Source organism: Erythrolamprus reginae, chromosome 4 (genome assembly GCF_031021105.1).
Source record: "Erythrolamprus reginae isolate rEryReg1 chromosome 4, rEryReg1.hap1, whole genome shotgun sequence".
Classification (NCBI taxonomy): Eukaryota; Metazoa; Chordata; class Lepidosauria; order Squamata; family Dipsadidae; genus Erythrolamprus; species Erythrolamprus reginae.
This window is the reverse complement of record NC_091953.1, coordinates 94,374,744-94,388,295: the sequence shown is the minus strand read 5'-3', so window position 1 is coordinate 94,388,295 and position 13,552 is coordinate 94,374,744. Positions and strand designations below refer to the sequence as shown.

General features: G+C 49.9%; 1 protein-coding gene across 1 annotated transcript in view; it reads left to right on the top strand.

Annotated features, from left to right (window-relative positions):
• The window catches only part of LOC139167154 (mucolipin-3-like), a 51,065-nt gene extending 43,162 nt beyond the window's left edge, over positions 1 to 7,903 (top strand). The window contains exon 6 of the mRNA XM_070751576.1: positions 7,729 to 7,903. Within this exon, the coding sequence (XP_070607677.1) occupies positions 7,729 to 7,903 (175 nt within the window). The remainder of the gene's footprint in view (positions 1 to 7,728) is intronic.
• Positions 7,904 to 13,552: the final 5,649 nt, after the last annotated feature.

The window sequence follows — 13,552 nt, the reverse complement described above, 5'->3', positions numbered from 1 at the left end:
GTATAAATGTATTTTCCTTTCCCCTCCTCTCCCCTCCTTTTGATTTTGTACTCCCCTTTTCCCCTTTCTCTTTCATTAAATTAATAAATTATATTTTTTTAAAAAAATTAACAAAACTGTGAAACCGTAAGATCTGTGTAAATCCTTCAGAACTGCAGTTTTCTCAGCAAAGTGAAGGGGTTTGTACAAATATATGCTTCAGCTGAGAGCATGAAGATAGTTACTTTGAAAAGAAAATGGTGTTACCTTTCTCAGACAGGTGAACGCCGTCGGCACGATAAAACCATGGCTTAGTAACAGAAATACGGAGGTGGGGAACAACAACTCCACCCAACTCTAAAACAATTTTGCCTACAGCATTATTCACCTTCCTCCTGACCCTGTGAATGGCCCTCGGGGAGATGGTGTCCCCCCGAGGGCCCCTTAAAAAGTAACTGTCCCTCATATGTCAAAATATTTCAGTTGATAAAATTTGCATAGTCCTAGAACCTGCATATGAATGTTCTAGGACAGTGCTGGTGAACCTATGGCACACGTGCCACAGGTGGCACGCAGAGCCATATCTGCCGGCACGTGAGTTGTTGCCCTAACTTAGCTGCAATGCACATGTGTGGGCCAGCCAGCTGATTTTCAGCTCACACAGAGGCTCTGGGCAGGAGTTTTTGGCTTCCAGAGGACCTTGGGGTGGCGGGGAGGCATTTTCACTCTCTCCGGGCTCTAGGGAAGGCTGGGGAGGGCCACAAATGGGCCTACTGGGCCCACCGGAAGTCAGGAAATGGATTGTTTCCGGCTTCCAGAGGGCTTCTGGGGGGACAGAGAAAGCTGTTTTCACCCTCCCCAGACATTAAATTATGGGTGTTGGCACTCATGGGTGTGCAACAGCGTGCGCACACATGCTTTTGGCACCTGAGGGGAAAAAAACATTCACCATCACTGTTCTAGGATGATGCAAATGTCCTCATATGTCAAAATATTTCAGTTGATAGGATTTGCATAGCCCTGCAACCTGCATATGAAAGATGTTGAACTCAATACCTGTACAGTCCCATTAAAAATGTATTTATAGATCTAGACTGGATGAGTTTCAAGGCATAGCCAAACTACTGTAATTAACAAGAAAACCATAACATAGGACTAAATACAATTGTCCTTTTCCAGTACATCTCCCTGCTTTGTAATACCAATTATGAAGTGTTAGTTACAGTCTGCTACTGCCAGATGTGCACAACTTTAGATGCTTTTACTTACACTCCTGCCAATTCTTTTTGTTAAGTCTAATATTGTTCAAAGAGGATAGTAATATATATATAAATGCAATCTCTTCTCCAATCACAGTTAATGTACATTTATATATGAAGTAGTGGCCTCTCAACTAGCATAGCTTATATTTTTATTTGACCACCTATGCCTTCTCAAAAGCAATGCCTTATTTTCTGAGATGAAAGCAATTCAAGATCGCTAATCTCTTGTATACTGTTTCCAATACTGTATATCTACCTTTTCACTTTCTGCTTTTTTGTATGTGTTACGGACATTCTTTTTTAGTATTAACTTAGATATACTCAAAGCTACATGTGAATATAGAAAGGCATAAAGGGTTCTTTATGTAACCTAGTGCTAATTAAGCAGCTTCTCATTTTGTATAAGTTGCAACTACTACAATAGACAGCAGCCCAACAGCAGGTAGATTGATCCCTACAGAGGGGTGGATTCTAATTTTTTTTACTACCAGTTCTGTGGGCATGGCTTATTTTGTGGATGTGGCTTAATTTTGTGGGCATGGCTTGGCATTCATGTGACCAGTTGGAAGTGGTTTGGTGATCATGTGACCGGGTGGGAGTGGCCAAGTCAATTTCACTGAATTCTTTGCCGCAATCTTTTTAAATATTTAATATTTGACTTTTGTAACATTATAACATTGTACTGTATTAATTATTGTTGTAAGCGGGGTGGGCTACTGTCCAGACCGGGGTGGTGGTGGGAGAATGCAGTGGGGTAGCAAAAATGGAGCTCCACCCCAGAGCACCCAATTTGCACTAAAAGATGTTGAAAGAAAATACAGGGTGTCCTGCATAAGCCACGCCCACAGTTTGGTAGTAAAAATGTTGATAGCCCTTCACTAGTTGTAAGTGAATTTTGAAAACTCATAGAAAGTGTTGTGGTTGGCTCTGGCCCAGCTCCTGCTCCAAGGAATGTGGAGGTGGATGTGGGGGAAACATCCACATGCCACAGGCCTGTTTTGCTCCCGATAGAATCTCCCGGCGAAGTCTCCTCTGACGAAGGAAGCATGAGTGGCAGGGAAGAGGGAGGTTTGGCAGACAGCCCAGGAGGAGATCAATCATCCTTATCATCCCTGGATTCTGAACAAGAACTTATGACAGACCCACGCATGCATAGAGTGATGCATAGGAGAGAACAACTGAAGGATTATTACAGGAGACAAGTGAGGCCACCTGTGGTTGGGTGGGGCTGCTGTAATTAGTGCTACAGATAAAAAGAGCAGCATGCTGGTTTAGCCTTGTGGAAGTTTATCTGATTCATAGTTTCATCAAGATTGTGGTTTTACTGTTTCCCTGTTCAAGACTGTGTGTGGACTTTCTGGCCTTTGGAATTGGACTCAATTTCCCAGTTACTGGGTGAGAAATTGGATTGCATTTAACCTGTGTCTTGTGTGTACCAGAAAATCCCTTTGACATTTAAAAAGGGATTTTTTTCCCCTGCTTTTCTGTTGATAAAGACTTTTGGTTTTCCTTCTATCATGTGGTGTGTGTCTTTTTGGACTAATTACCCTGAAATTATGGGTGGTTGGGACAGGCAGGCAGAACTGAAAGGAACTACCTTAGCTCTCTTCTTCTCAATCAAACTATCTAAATTTCACTGTCTCTTGCTCCTCTAAAATGTATTCCCTCTCTCCTGGGAATCCAGATTGCATTCTACGAGTCACAAATTTATCATCCCTATTTTATCAGATTGAGATGGGATGCTACATTTTCCACTGTAAGACATGAGGAAGTCTATTGTTATGAACAACTTGGGACATTACACTCCAGAGTATTTGGAAGGCATTATCACAAGAACTGACTCTTAGTAGTCAAGCTGCATGCAATCAAATTACTCATGCAATATATTTATTCAAAACATTTTGATTACAATCAATCATGACAATATCACTGAGGGGCAACAAAATATTAACTTGCTGACATTCCAAATTGACATTTTATCTTGAACAAAACATTGTTCCTATAGATGATGGACATTTGATATTTCTGAAGCCAAAAACTGTTTTTTCAAACTGAAGACTTTCTATTCGTCTGACTTCATAGATCTTCATCTCTTTTTTTAAATTTTCCATTCTTTTCTTGAAAATAGGATTATGCATACAAACACTGTCAAAACCAAGATTTTAATTGTCAACAACAACACTTTGTCCTGATTCATCAACCCTTTCAAGGGGCCTCCTGCTATCTTTGTGGCCATTTCTCCCTGACGTCTAGGAAATCTCAATCACCAGAAAAATTCTTCCATAAACCTTATCAGAATATTGCTTCTATGAGCTATTAATTGGACATACATATCTATTCCTCACTTCATATTTAGAAAGTTTTATTGTCTGCTAATCCCAGCCAGGTAAAGACTAAAATGTTTGGATACTGAACCAGGAAGTCTTACATTCAAATCCATAATCATAATGTAGTCATTTGCCAGCAGGCAAAGCTTATTTACAATATTGATTTTGTGGAAATAAAACGAGAGACCTCTGTTCTGTCCCAGCGATGAGCCTTCCGAAGAAACCCCCCCCCCCACACACACAGTGATTTTAAAAGATTTAAGCATGTAATTTTAATATTTTAGGAGCAGGGAGGTTTGGATTTAGAAATCCAGCAAAAAGCAAGAAATGTCTGTTTGGTGCCAGCTGCTAATTAGAGTCCAAAACAGGAACCAAAACTCATAGATATTTTCTTTGATCACACAGCTCTCATTAACTGACTCACTCTGAGTTGGCAGGTAGCTTAGAGATAATGAGTGCAATTCACCAATTTGTAGTTCATCGTTGAAATAATAATATCCCAAGAGAGAAATCTGAGTGGACATCTGGAGCATAATGAAAGTTGACTTACACACTGAAGCATCATGTGGCTCAACCTTAAATAGCCTAAGGGTGTGACCAATTGTTCTAATGATCTATTCACACAGAGACCTCCTCTTGCTTAGGCGTTCATGCCTTCTGGCAACTCTGCGTACCATAGCATCAAAATGAGGCTCCTCCTCTTCTCCTGAGTCATTCATGTGCACCTTGGGAGGTGCAGAAGGCCCTAGTTGGCTTTCAGCCTCTGACACCACATCCTCTCCAACCTTCTCACTATCAGACTCGGGTGCCAGGTACATGGACTTAGGTACCAGGCCACAACCATCTCTTGATCCTCAGGATCTGTGACCAGCTGCGCAGGATGCGGATGGGCCACAACAACCTCTTCACTATGAAGGGTACCTCTACCCACAAACGGCTCTACTTACGAACTTTTCTGGATAAGAACCGGGTGTTCAAGATTTTTTTGCCTCTTCTCAAGAACCATTTTCCACTTACAAACCCAAGCTTCCGAAACTGTAACTGGAAAAGGCAGGGAGAAGCCTCTGTGAGGCCTCTCTAGGAATCTCCTGGGGGAAAACAGGGCAAGAAAATGCAGGAAGAAGCCTCTGTGGGGCCTCCCTAGGAAGCTTTAAACTTTTAAATTAAACTTTTAAGTAGAGGTACCACTTTATATACTGCACTACCAGGAAAACTCAATGGGTGTTGTCTTGATATTGGTGACCTAAATCTCCCACTGTATGCTGTTGCATCTTTGCGAACAGCAGGTGGGACAACTAGGTGGTAGATTTTATCAAGAAGGGTAAAATTAAGGCATTCCGTAATAATTCTGCTAGCTTCATTCAGAGCAACATCTACTTTCCCAGCATGTGCTGATTTATACCAGAATGAGCAGGCTGAGTAGCAAAGAACTAGAGCTGTTATCTTAAGGACCCTTGATTTGGCCTCCCAGGTAGGGCTCATTAATTTCCTGAAGATGTTATTTCATGCACTGACCTTCAAATTAGAGTTGGTACAGTGCTGCTTATGTTAGGGATTATACATTTTTAATATGGCCTTTTATTTCATATTTTAAAAATAAAATTAAAATAAGAAAATGAAAATTTTGTATTTTTTTATTTCTTATAAAATGCTAAAATGAGGGGAAAGTTGTATAAACCATGCATATATGTATTGTGTCCATTGAACTGAATGTACTGTAATGTGTGTTTTATTCAGATTCATGGATATATAGTATATGGCACCATTGTACTGACAAATTAAGTCAATAGAAGTTGGAGAGCCTAGCTGAGGTCTCTGAAGTCCAAATGCGGTACTCAAAAAAAAAGTCTCCCAAGGAGGAAAAAAATCATATTAATATTATTATGGTGTGTTGCACAGTAGAACAGATGTCAGAATGGATCTGGTATTTTTGACTGCCTATTGAGTCCTTCACAAGCAGACATGGATAATATTATAAATATTGTCACAGGATATAAGCTTCTCCAAGTAAGGCTGCTCTTTGTAATTGATTGATGTTGGATTTGTCAGTTCCAATAGTGTTCAAGTGGTTCTCCAAATGTTTTTGAATTGCACCCAAGGTGCCTATTACTTTTGGTACTATCTTCGCTTTCTCTTTTGCAATCATTCTATTTCTATTTGTGGGTCTTTGTATTTAGTTATCCTTTCCAGTCCTTTCTCTTCTAGCCTGCTGTCTCCAAGTACTACCATCCAGATTTTTTTGGCTCCCTTATCATAGTTCCCTCTAAGCTGAGCAGCTGAGCAATCGCTCACTTAAAAATCATCATCAATTCAGAGTTTTCCAAACCTGCCCAAAAGCCGAGGGGGAAAGAGTGAGAGGGAAGGAGAGAGAGAGGAAGAGAGGAAGAGAGAGAAACAGATAGAAAAAAGAGAGGAAGGAAAAGAAAAAGAAAAAGAATGGGAGTAAGGAAGAGAGAAAGAAAATCAAAATCTAGTTTGAAACTAGCTCAACTATTTAAGTGGCATTTTGATATTGATAGAGTTGCCCTATTATGAGCTCACTGTTATAGGCACACAGTACAGTATTTTATTTTGAAATTCTCTGAGGCAAAACAGGGTGGGGGTTTTGTTTGTGTTTGTTTGTTTGTTTATTGCGGCGCAGGCGGAGTAACAGTCGGACACAAGGTATGGGTATAAATAGGGTCACTTTTATTAACTCAACTTGGATTAACTATTTTACCAAATAAGCCCAGGTGACCTGCAGTGGTGCAAAATAAAATGGGGGCGGAGTTAACTTTCCAACCAAACTCAACTGAGCAACTTCTGGGCGAAAGCTCCTAGCCCGGGTGCAGGGTCATGGTAAAATTACACCTGCGCCCTGCCCCAGGCCACGCCCCCGCGGCGTGTGGGATGGCTCGCCACTGGTCTCTGATAATCTCCATGCAGCGAGCCACAGGAGCAACCCCCCTCACCGAACCCAGGCCGGTCGAGCCCTGTAATCCGAGAGGGAGATCACCCCTCACCTCAGTAGAGGTGCCCCTAAAGGAGATCACACGTTGCTGCTTACGCCCAATTCCACCCCCTATCGGCCAACCCCCCCCCCAGTGACCTTGAGGGGGGGGCACTAGTTGGTGAGACCACCCCCTAACCGCACTCCCACGTACAGAGTAGAGCAGGCGAAAAAACAACCAGAGCTCGGCCAATTTGCTGTGGTTGCAAAAAATTCCTACTCGGCCCCACCGTGGGCGACCCATCATATGTACCCTGTAGCAGAGGGAAGGTGGGCGGGTGTCTCCGAGCTGCGCGGGCGAGGGAACTGCGCCACGAGGCAGCCCCTTTTATAGGGCTGCCTCACCCTCGCCCAGCCAATGGGTGGCCAGCGCCACCATACACGTCATCCCTGCGGCCCCTGGGGATGACGAGGGGCCGCAGGCTCCGCCCCCACAATGGCGGCCTCCTTCCCCGACCCACGCCGCAACCCCGCGCCGGCTGGTAAGTCGCCGGCGGCATTGCGGCGCAGGCGGAGTAACAGTCGGACACAAGGTATGGGTATAAATAGGGTCACTTTTATTAACTCAACTTGGATTAACTATTTTACCAAATAAGCCCACGTGACCTGCAGTGGTGCAAAATAAAATGGGGGCGGAGTTAACTTTCCAACCAAACTCAACTGAGCAACTTCTGGGCGAAAGCTCCTAGCCCGGGTGCAGGGTCATGGTAAAATTACACCTGCGCCCTGCCCCAGGCCACGCCCCCGCGGCGTGTGGGATGGCTCGCCACTGGTCTCTGATAATCTCCATGCAGCGAGCCACAGGAGCAACCCCCCTCACCGAACCCAGGCCGGTCGAGCCCTGTAATCCGAGAGGGAGATCACCCCTCACCTCAGTAGAGGTGCCCCTAAAGGAGATCACACGTTGCTGCTTACGCCCAATTCCGCCCCCTATCGGCCACAGCAGGGGGTGAAATTTTAATTTATTCCCCCTGCTCCCCCCCCCCCTGCACATGAATGTGCAGGCACCTCTGCAGGTCCGCTAAAAATTTGTCATTCCCTTTATCTGACAAATGTACGCCGTCCTGCCTATATAATTCTATCAGGGATGCCCTGATGTCAGGGTGGTCTATCACTCCACCCCCCGCCTGGAGTAACCATTTCCGAACTGCTCTATTGACCCTCTTTCTAGCCCCATCAACCGCCCTGGGGTTTCTAGCATGCCTCCAAACCCTACGTGGCAAGATGTTGGACCACAAAATGCGGGTGTCCGGCCACCGCTTCCAAATCGCCTGCAAGCCATCCCAAATGTGCCACAGCAAGTCAACGCCCGTAATTGCTCCCAGGTCATTACCCCCCACGTGTAAGACCAACCATCCCGGCACCCCCTGCACCTTCCCGCTGTTGAAAAGCAAGGGAAGCAACTCCAACCAACGTAGGCCTCTACGACCCAACCATTGCACTCTAACATGCCGGTCCAGCTGCAACTGCGTGCCAGGCGTTGTCTCCTGGGCCCGCCTCTCGGCCCAGTACACCATGCTGTGGCCACAGATCAGGATTCTCTGAGCCCCCTGTACATCATCTAAAAGGAAGGGAAGAAACAAAGCAGCATCAGAATCGGCCACCTGGGCCACGCCCGGTCCCGCCCCACTCACCTAAGGACGGATGTAGGCCCGAAAGGCCTTCGATCGCCAACGGCCCACCGCACGTATGTCTGGAGTGCTGAAACCCACTTTGGCTGCAAAGGAAGCTGCACCAATCCTGAAAGAGTGAGTCCCGTAACGCTTGGGGTCCAGGCCCATGCGGGCCAGGGCCTTAGACGTCACAGCCCAAAACTGGTACCTGGTGAGAGGTTCCCCAGAGGCGTGACAGAAAAGCGGGCCGGGGTAACCTCCCCGAATGCTCCAATACGCTGAGAGTGCCCTAACGGGGCACACCTTCTTATGGCTGGTCCTGGAAAGTTGGACTGTCATGCCCCGGCCTCTCTGGTCCGTTTTGGAGCAGCGCAGCCGGAGGCAAACTGAGCCCCTCCGGAATCGAATGTCCCTAGCCGTAAAGGCGCGGCCAGAGTTATCGAACTTGGATGCCGCCAAAACCTCGCTTATCCGGAACGCACCAAAAAACAACGTAACCGCAACTGCGAGATAAAGGGCCGCCTCGTACTGAGAGCGGCACAACCTGTTCCACAAGTCGCCCAAACCCAGTAGGTGAGCTAACTTAAGGGGGCGCCTCCAATCTCCCCGGGGCGGGCCCTTCTCCCTGATCCACCCCTCCAGTGTTTTCCTGACCCTAAAGTCCCCTGTGTTGTCCGCGAAACCCCTGGACTTGGCTATGAAAGCCAGGCCAGCCAGCTTGCCCCGAATTGTGCGGGCTGACAACCCCCGGCGCTTACTAAGAGAACAGAACTCAAGCAGGTGCTCCACCGGGGCAGGCCAAAGCTGATCGTATCTCCTAAGTTGACGAAAAGCCCAAAATTCCCTACCTGCCCGCTGGTATGACCTCCTGGTGCTTGCTGCTATGGACAGGTCCATTGCCCTGTTCACGTCGACCCTCCAATCTGCCACAGGTGCGGGGGGGGTGCCTCCGGATGCTCCGCGGCCTGTGGGGCAAGCAGCCGGAACCTAGCCAACTGCCCCCTTGATAACGCGTCAGCTACCCCATTCCTGATCCCCGGGACATGGTGAGCCCGAAAAAGCATGTTCCTGGCCAGGCACCTAACCACCATGTGACGCACCAAACCCATCACCCTCTCGTTCTTGGAAGAAAGCGTGTTGACCACATGTACCACCGCCATGTTGTCGCACCAGAAATGTACCGTCTTCCCAGTAAAGCTAGGGGACCACAGCTCAATGGCCATGACAATTGGGAACAGTTCCAAGAACGTCAAGTCCCTGCACACTGCGGTGCCCTGCCACTCCTGAGGCCAGTCCGCCCTAAACCAATTATCCTTCCAGACCACACCAAATCCAGCCGCCCCAGCTGCGTCAGATTTCACCTGGAAGTCGCCCTTCAACAGCATGTCTTGCCTCCAAAAGGAGACCCCGTTGTACGTGTCCAAAAATTCCTGCCACACTCCCAGGTCCTTCCTGACACTAGCCGTCAAGCGAATTCTGTGGTGTGGCTTGCTGAGACCGACCGTCGCCTGGTAGAGCCTAAACATGAACGCCCTCCCCGGCGCTATCACTCTACAAGCAAAGTTCAACAAACCCGCCAGCTCCTGCACCTGCCAAAGAGTCACCCTTCTGGCGGCCCTAACTACCCTCACCGTGTTCTGGAGCCTAGCGAGTTTATCCTCCGGAAGCCTACAGGTCTGGGCAACCGAGTCTACTTCGATGCCCAGGAATGTAAGCCTAGTGGTGGGTCCCTCGGTCTTTTCATGTGCCAGAGGCACGCCGAGGTCCCCGCACAACCCCTGAAAACCAGCCATTCCCCGTTGGCATTCGTCAGAGCCCGCCGGCCCTGCGAAAAGAAAGTCATCTAAATAATGGACAACTGACCGAATCCCTGAGCTCTTCACGTGGGCCCATTCTAAGAAAGAACTAAACTTCTCAAACAATGAACATGAAACTGAACAACCCATCGGCAGGGCCCGATCAACAAAGAACCCCCCCTCGAACTGAAAACCCAAAAGGTCGAAATCCTCGGGGTGAATCGGCAAAAGCCGGAAGGCCGACTTGATATCACATTTGCCCATCAGGGCCCCCCGGTCCGCACTCTCGTACCACCGAGACAGCTGTCTCAAAAGGGGTGTAACGCACTGAGCACAAGTCCTCAGGGATGTGATCATTTACCGAGTCACCCGGAGGAAAAGACAGGTGATGAATGAGCCTGAACTCCCCGGCCGCTCGCTTGGGCACCACTCCCAGGGGGGATACTTGCAGAGGGCAGGGGTGGCTCCCTAAAGGGGCCCAGCACCCGGCCCTCCCGCACCTCCTTCATAATTTTCTCCCGCACAACATGCTCCATCCCGGACACTGACCTCAGGTTGCTCGCCAGGCAAGCAATCCTAGGCCCTTCGTATGGGATTCTAAAGCCCTCCAAAAAACCTGCAACCAAAAATTCGGCACCTTTCCTAGGGCGATAGCCCGTGAGCCAGTCCCTCAACCTGTCCACTTTAATGGGGGTTGGTCCCCTTGTTCTGAGCTCCAGCCGCCTGGGGCTTGGCAGAGCCCAACGCTGACTTGTTACCGCCTCCCCCCCTGCTCTTATAACAGGCGGATGTGGGGTGTCTGCCATTGCACAACGCGCAGGCATGGCGAAAGCGGCACACTGGCCTGGAACAGGCTCCCCTGGCGCCGTACTCGTAACAGTACGGCGGGATCCGAAAGGGCGAACTTGTCGTACTACGCTGCGCAGAGCCCTGGGTCCACGAACCCGCCCCTGGGCGGGGGAGGGTAGCCTCCTTACCCTGGGTCAGCAGCAGGTGGCCAGTAGGCGTACGCCCGCTAGCCGGGGTGGCTGGTTGCTGCGTGGCTTGAAGCCACAGATCGTTGTGCCGCATGTCCCACGGCCAGTGCCTATTGTGTGCGGCGAACCTCCTAAAGTTTTCATCGTATTGCTTCCAAGCCTCCCCTCCTGATACGCTCGTAGTATCATATTCATATACAGGATGAGCTCGTGAGTCTTATGGACGTCATCCTCGACCACCACCGAGTGATATGCCAGAAAGGCGTATGCCCAAGATAATATCCCCTTGTCCATCTTGGTGTCCTTTGACTCCTCGGATCCCTTCTTACCGTCCTTGTCCTTGTCCTTCTTGGATTTCGCCGGCAATAAAATCTTGAATATATCCACATAGGCCCCGCGCCAAATTTTACGCTTAAGGGCCTGTGACATATGCATACTCAAAGGAGTGTCAGGGAGGCCCGGGGCAAAGGGGTTGTCACTATCAACTGTGGAAGTATCCGTGGACTCCGTGGTTGTGGACTCCGAGCTATCCCTCGAGGAGTCCCTCTTCTTCCTGCCCCGCTTTGTCACCCCACGTTTTCGGCCCCTCCCCCACACCTGGGCTGCCGTGCGCGAACGCCATGTTTTATGTGACCTGTGTGACTTGCGTTTAACCGCCTGTAGCCTGCCTCGTGGCCCCCGTGGCCGGGACCAGCGATGCCCAGGCACAGGGCACTCACCCCAATGTGAAGAGTCATCATTAGCCTCCTCTGAACCGGAAGCAGCCCTGCTTCCCCGTCTCCTCCTGCGCTTCTTCTTAGCGCGCTGGCCGGATCGCACCCTCTGGGACCTTTCCTCCGAGTCCGAGGAGCTCCGGGTCCCCTCTGCGCTCGTGGCACCCCTGGCGTCCTCGTGCCGGGACCTGCCCCTCTTCCTTGGCCCCTCATCCAATTTCTCGAGCAAGGCAGAAAGAAGGTGTGAGGATACAGACACTGACTCCTCCCCAGCATCCACATCCCCAGCCGCCCGTGCTGTGGGGGGCCCCTCATCAAAACCACTCATTTCCCCTGGGCTGGGGTCCCCTTCCCCTGGATCATAGGCCTCCAACCCTCTGCCACTTGGCCCCCAGGATGGGGCCCTCCCCTGGCGGCCTGTTGCCCCGGGTGTCAGCCCCCGGCGCCTTGCAGCCCGCCCCCTGTGACTCATCTCCCCCCTGGAGCTGCTCTCCCTGCCAGGCCTACCGGCCTGTCCAGCTCCAGGGGCCTCCCCCCATGTCCGCTTGGGGGCCCTCCTCCTGCCCGTACGGCGTGGCTCGATGGGGGGGTACCCTGATCGCCGACCCACCCCCCCGTTGCCCTCCGCCGGGTCCCCGGCTTAGCCCTGCTGCCTCTAGCCATAGCCACCCCCTATTAAAAGCAAAAAGGAACCGAAAGCCCGCCGAGCGCCACCGGCCTGCGCCTCCGACGCCCACGTGTCCTTGTCAGGCCTCCGGGCCTGGCCGCACCTCGGCGCCGCGTGTGCAGCTGGCCCAGGGCCTCCCGCTGCTCCGCTGCATCCTCTTCAGCCTCCGGGCCTAGCCGCGCTCTCCCCCAGCGCTCGCCGCCGGCCCGAAGCAAGATCGCCGCCCACGCGTCCTCTTCAGGCCTTCAGGCCTATCAGCGCTCCAAGAAAGCAGCAGGGCCGTGTCTCCGAGCTGCGCGGGCGAGGGAACTGCGCCACGAGGCAGCCCCTTTTATAGGGCTGCCTCACCCTCGCCCAGCCAATGGGTGGCCAGCGCCACCATACACGTCATCCCTGCGGCCCCTGGGGATGACGAGGGGCCGCAGGCTCCGCCCCCACAATGGCGGCCTCCTTCCCCGACCCACGCCGCAACCCCGCGCTGGCTGGTAAGTCGCCGGCGGCATTATTTCTGTGCCGCCCAGTCCCAAAGAGACTGCCGCTCAGACACTATACTTTTCCGCCCCCCCCCCCAAAAAATTAGAAGGAACACTGTCCCTTATTACAATTGTTAAGTCTGCAGCAGTATCAGGTTACGGAATGGAGCTGCACGCACAGCTCTAGGTGGGTGGATAGGTGGGTGCATCAGAGCGAGATTTGAGTTCTGCGCATGCGCAGGAAGCAAATCTTATGAGAAGATTTATTTATTTTGTTTGTTTGTTTGTTTGTTTGCTTTGTACAAAACACAATGAGGTTACGGGGATATACACATAGTATATCAATGGAAGAGTAGAGGAGAAGATGTAGGAATAATATAAAACATAGGAAGAGTAGTAGAAGAAGAGATAGAGATATAGGGATAGAAAAAAAATTATAAAAGAGTTATAGAAGAGACAATAGGACAGAGGACGGAAGGTGCGCTAGTGCACTTATGTACGCCCCTTACTGACCTCTTAGGAATCTGGAGAGGTCAACCGTGGATAGTCTAAGGGTAAAATGTTGGGGGTTAGAGGAGACAACTACGGAGTCCAGTAATGGGTTCCACGCTTCGACAACTCGATTGCTAAAGTCATATTTTTTACAGTCAAGTTTAGAGCGGTTAATATTGAGCTTGTATCTGTTGCCTGCTTTTGTGTTGTTGTGATTGAAGCTGAAGTAGTCGTTGACAGGTAGGACATTGCAGCACATGATCC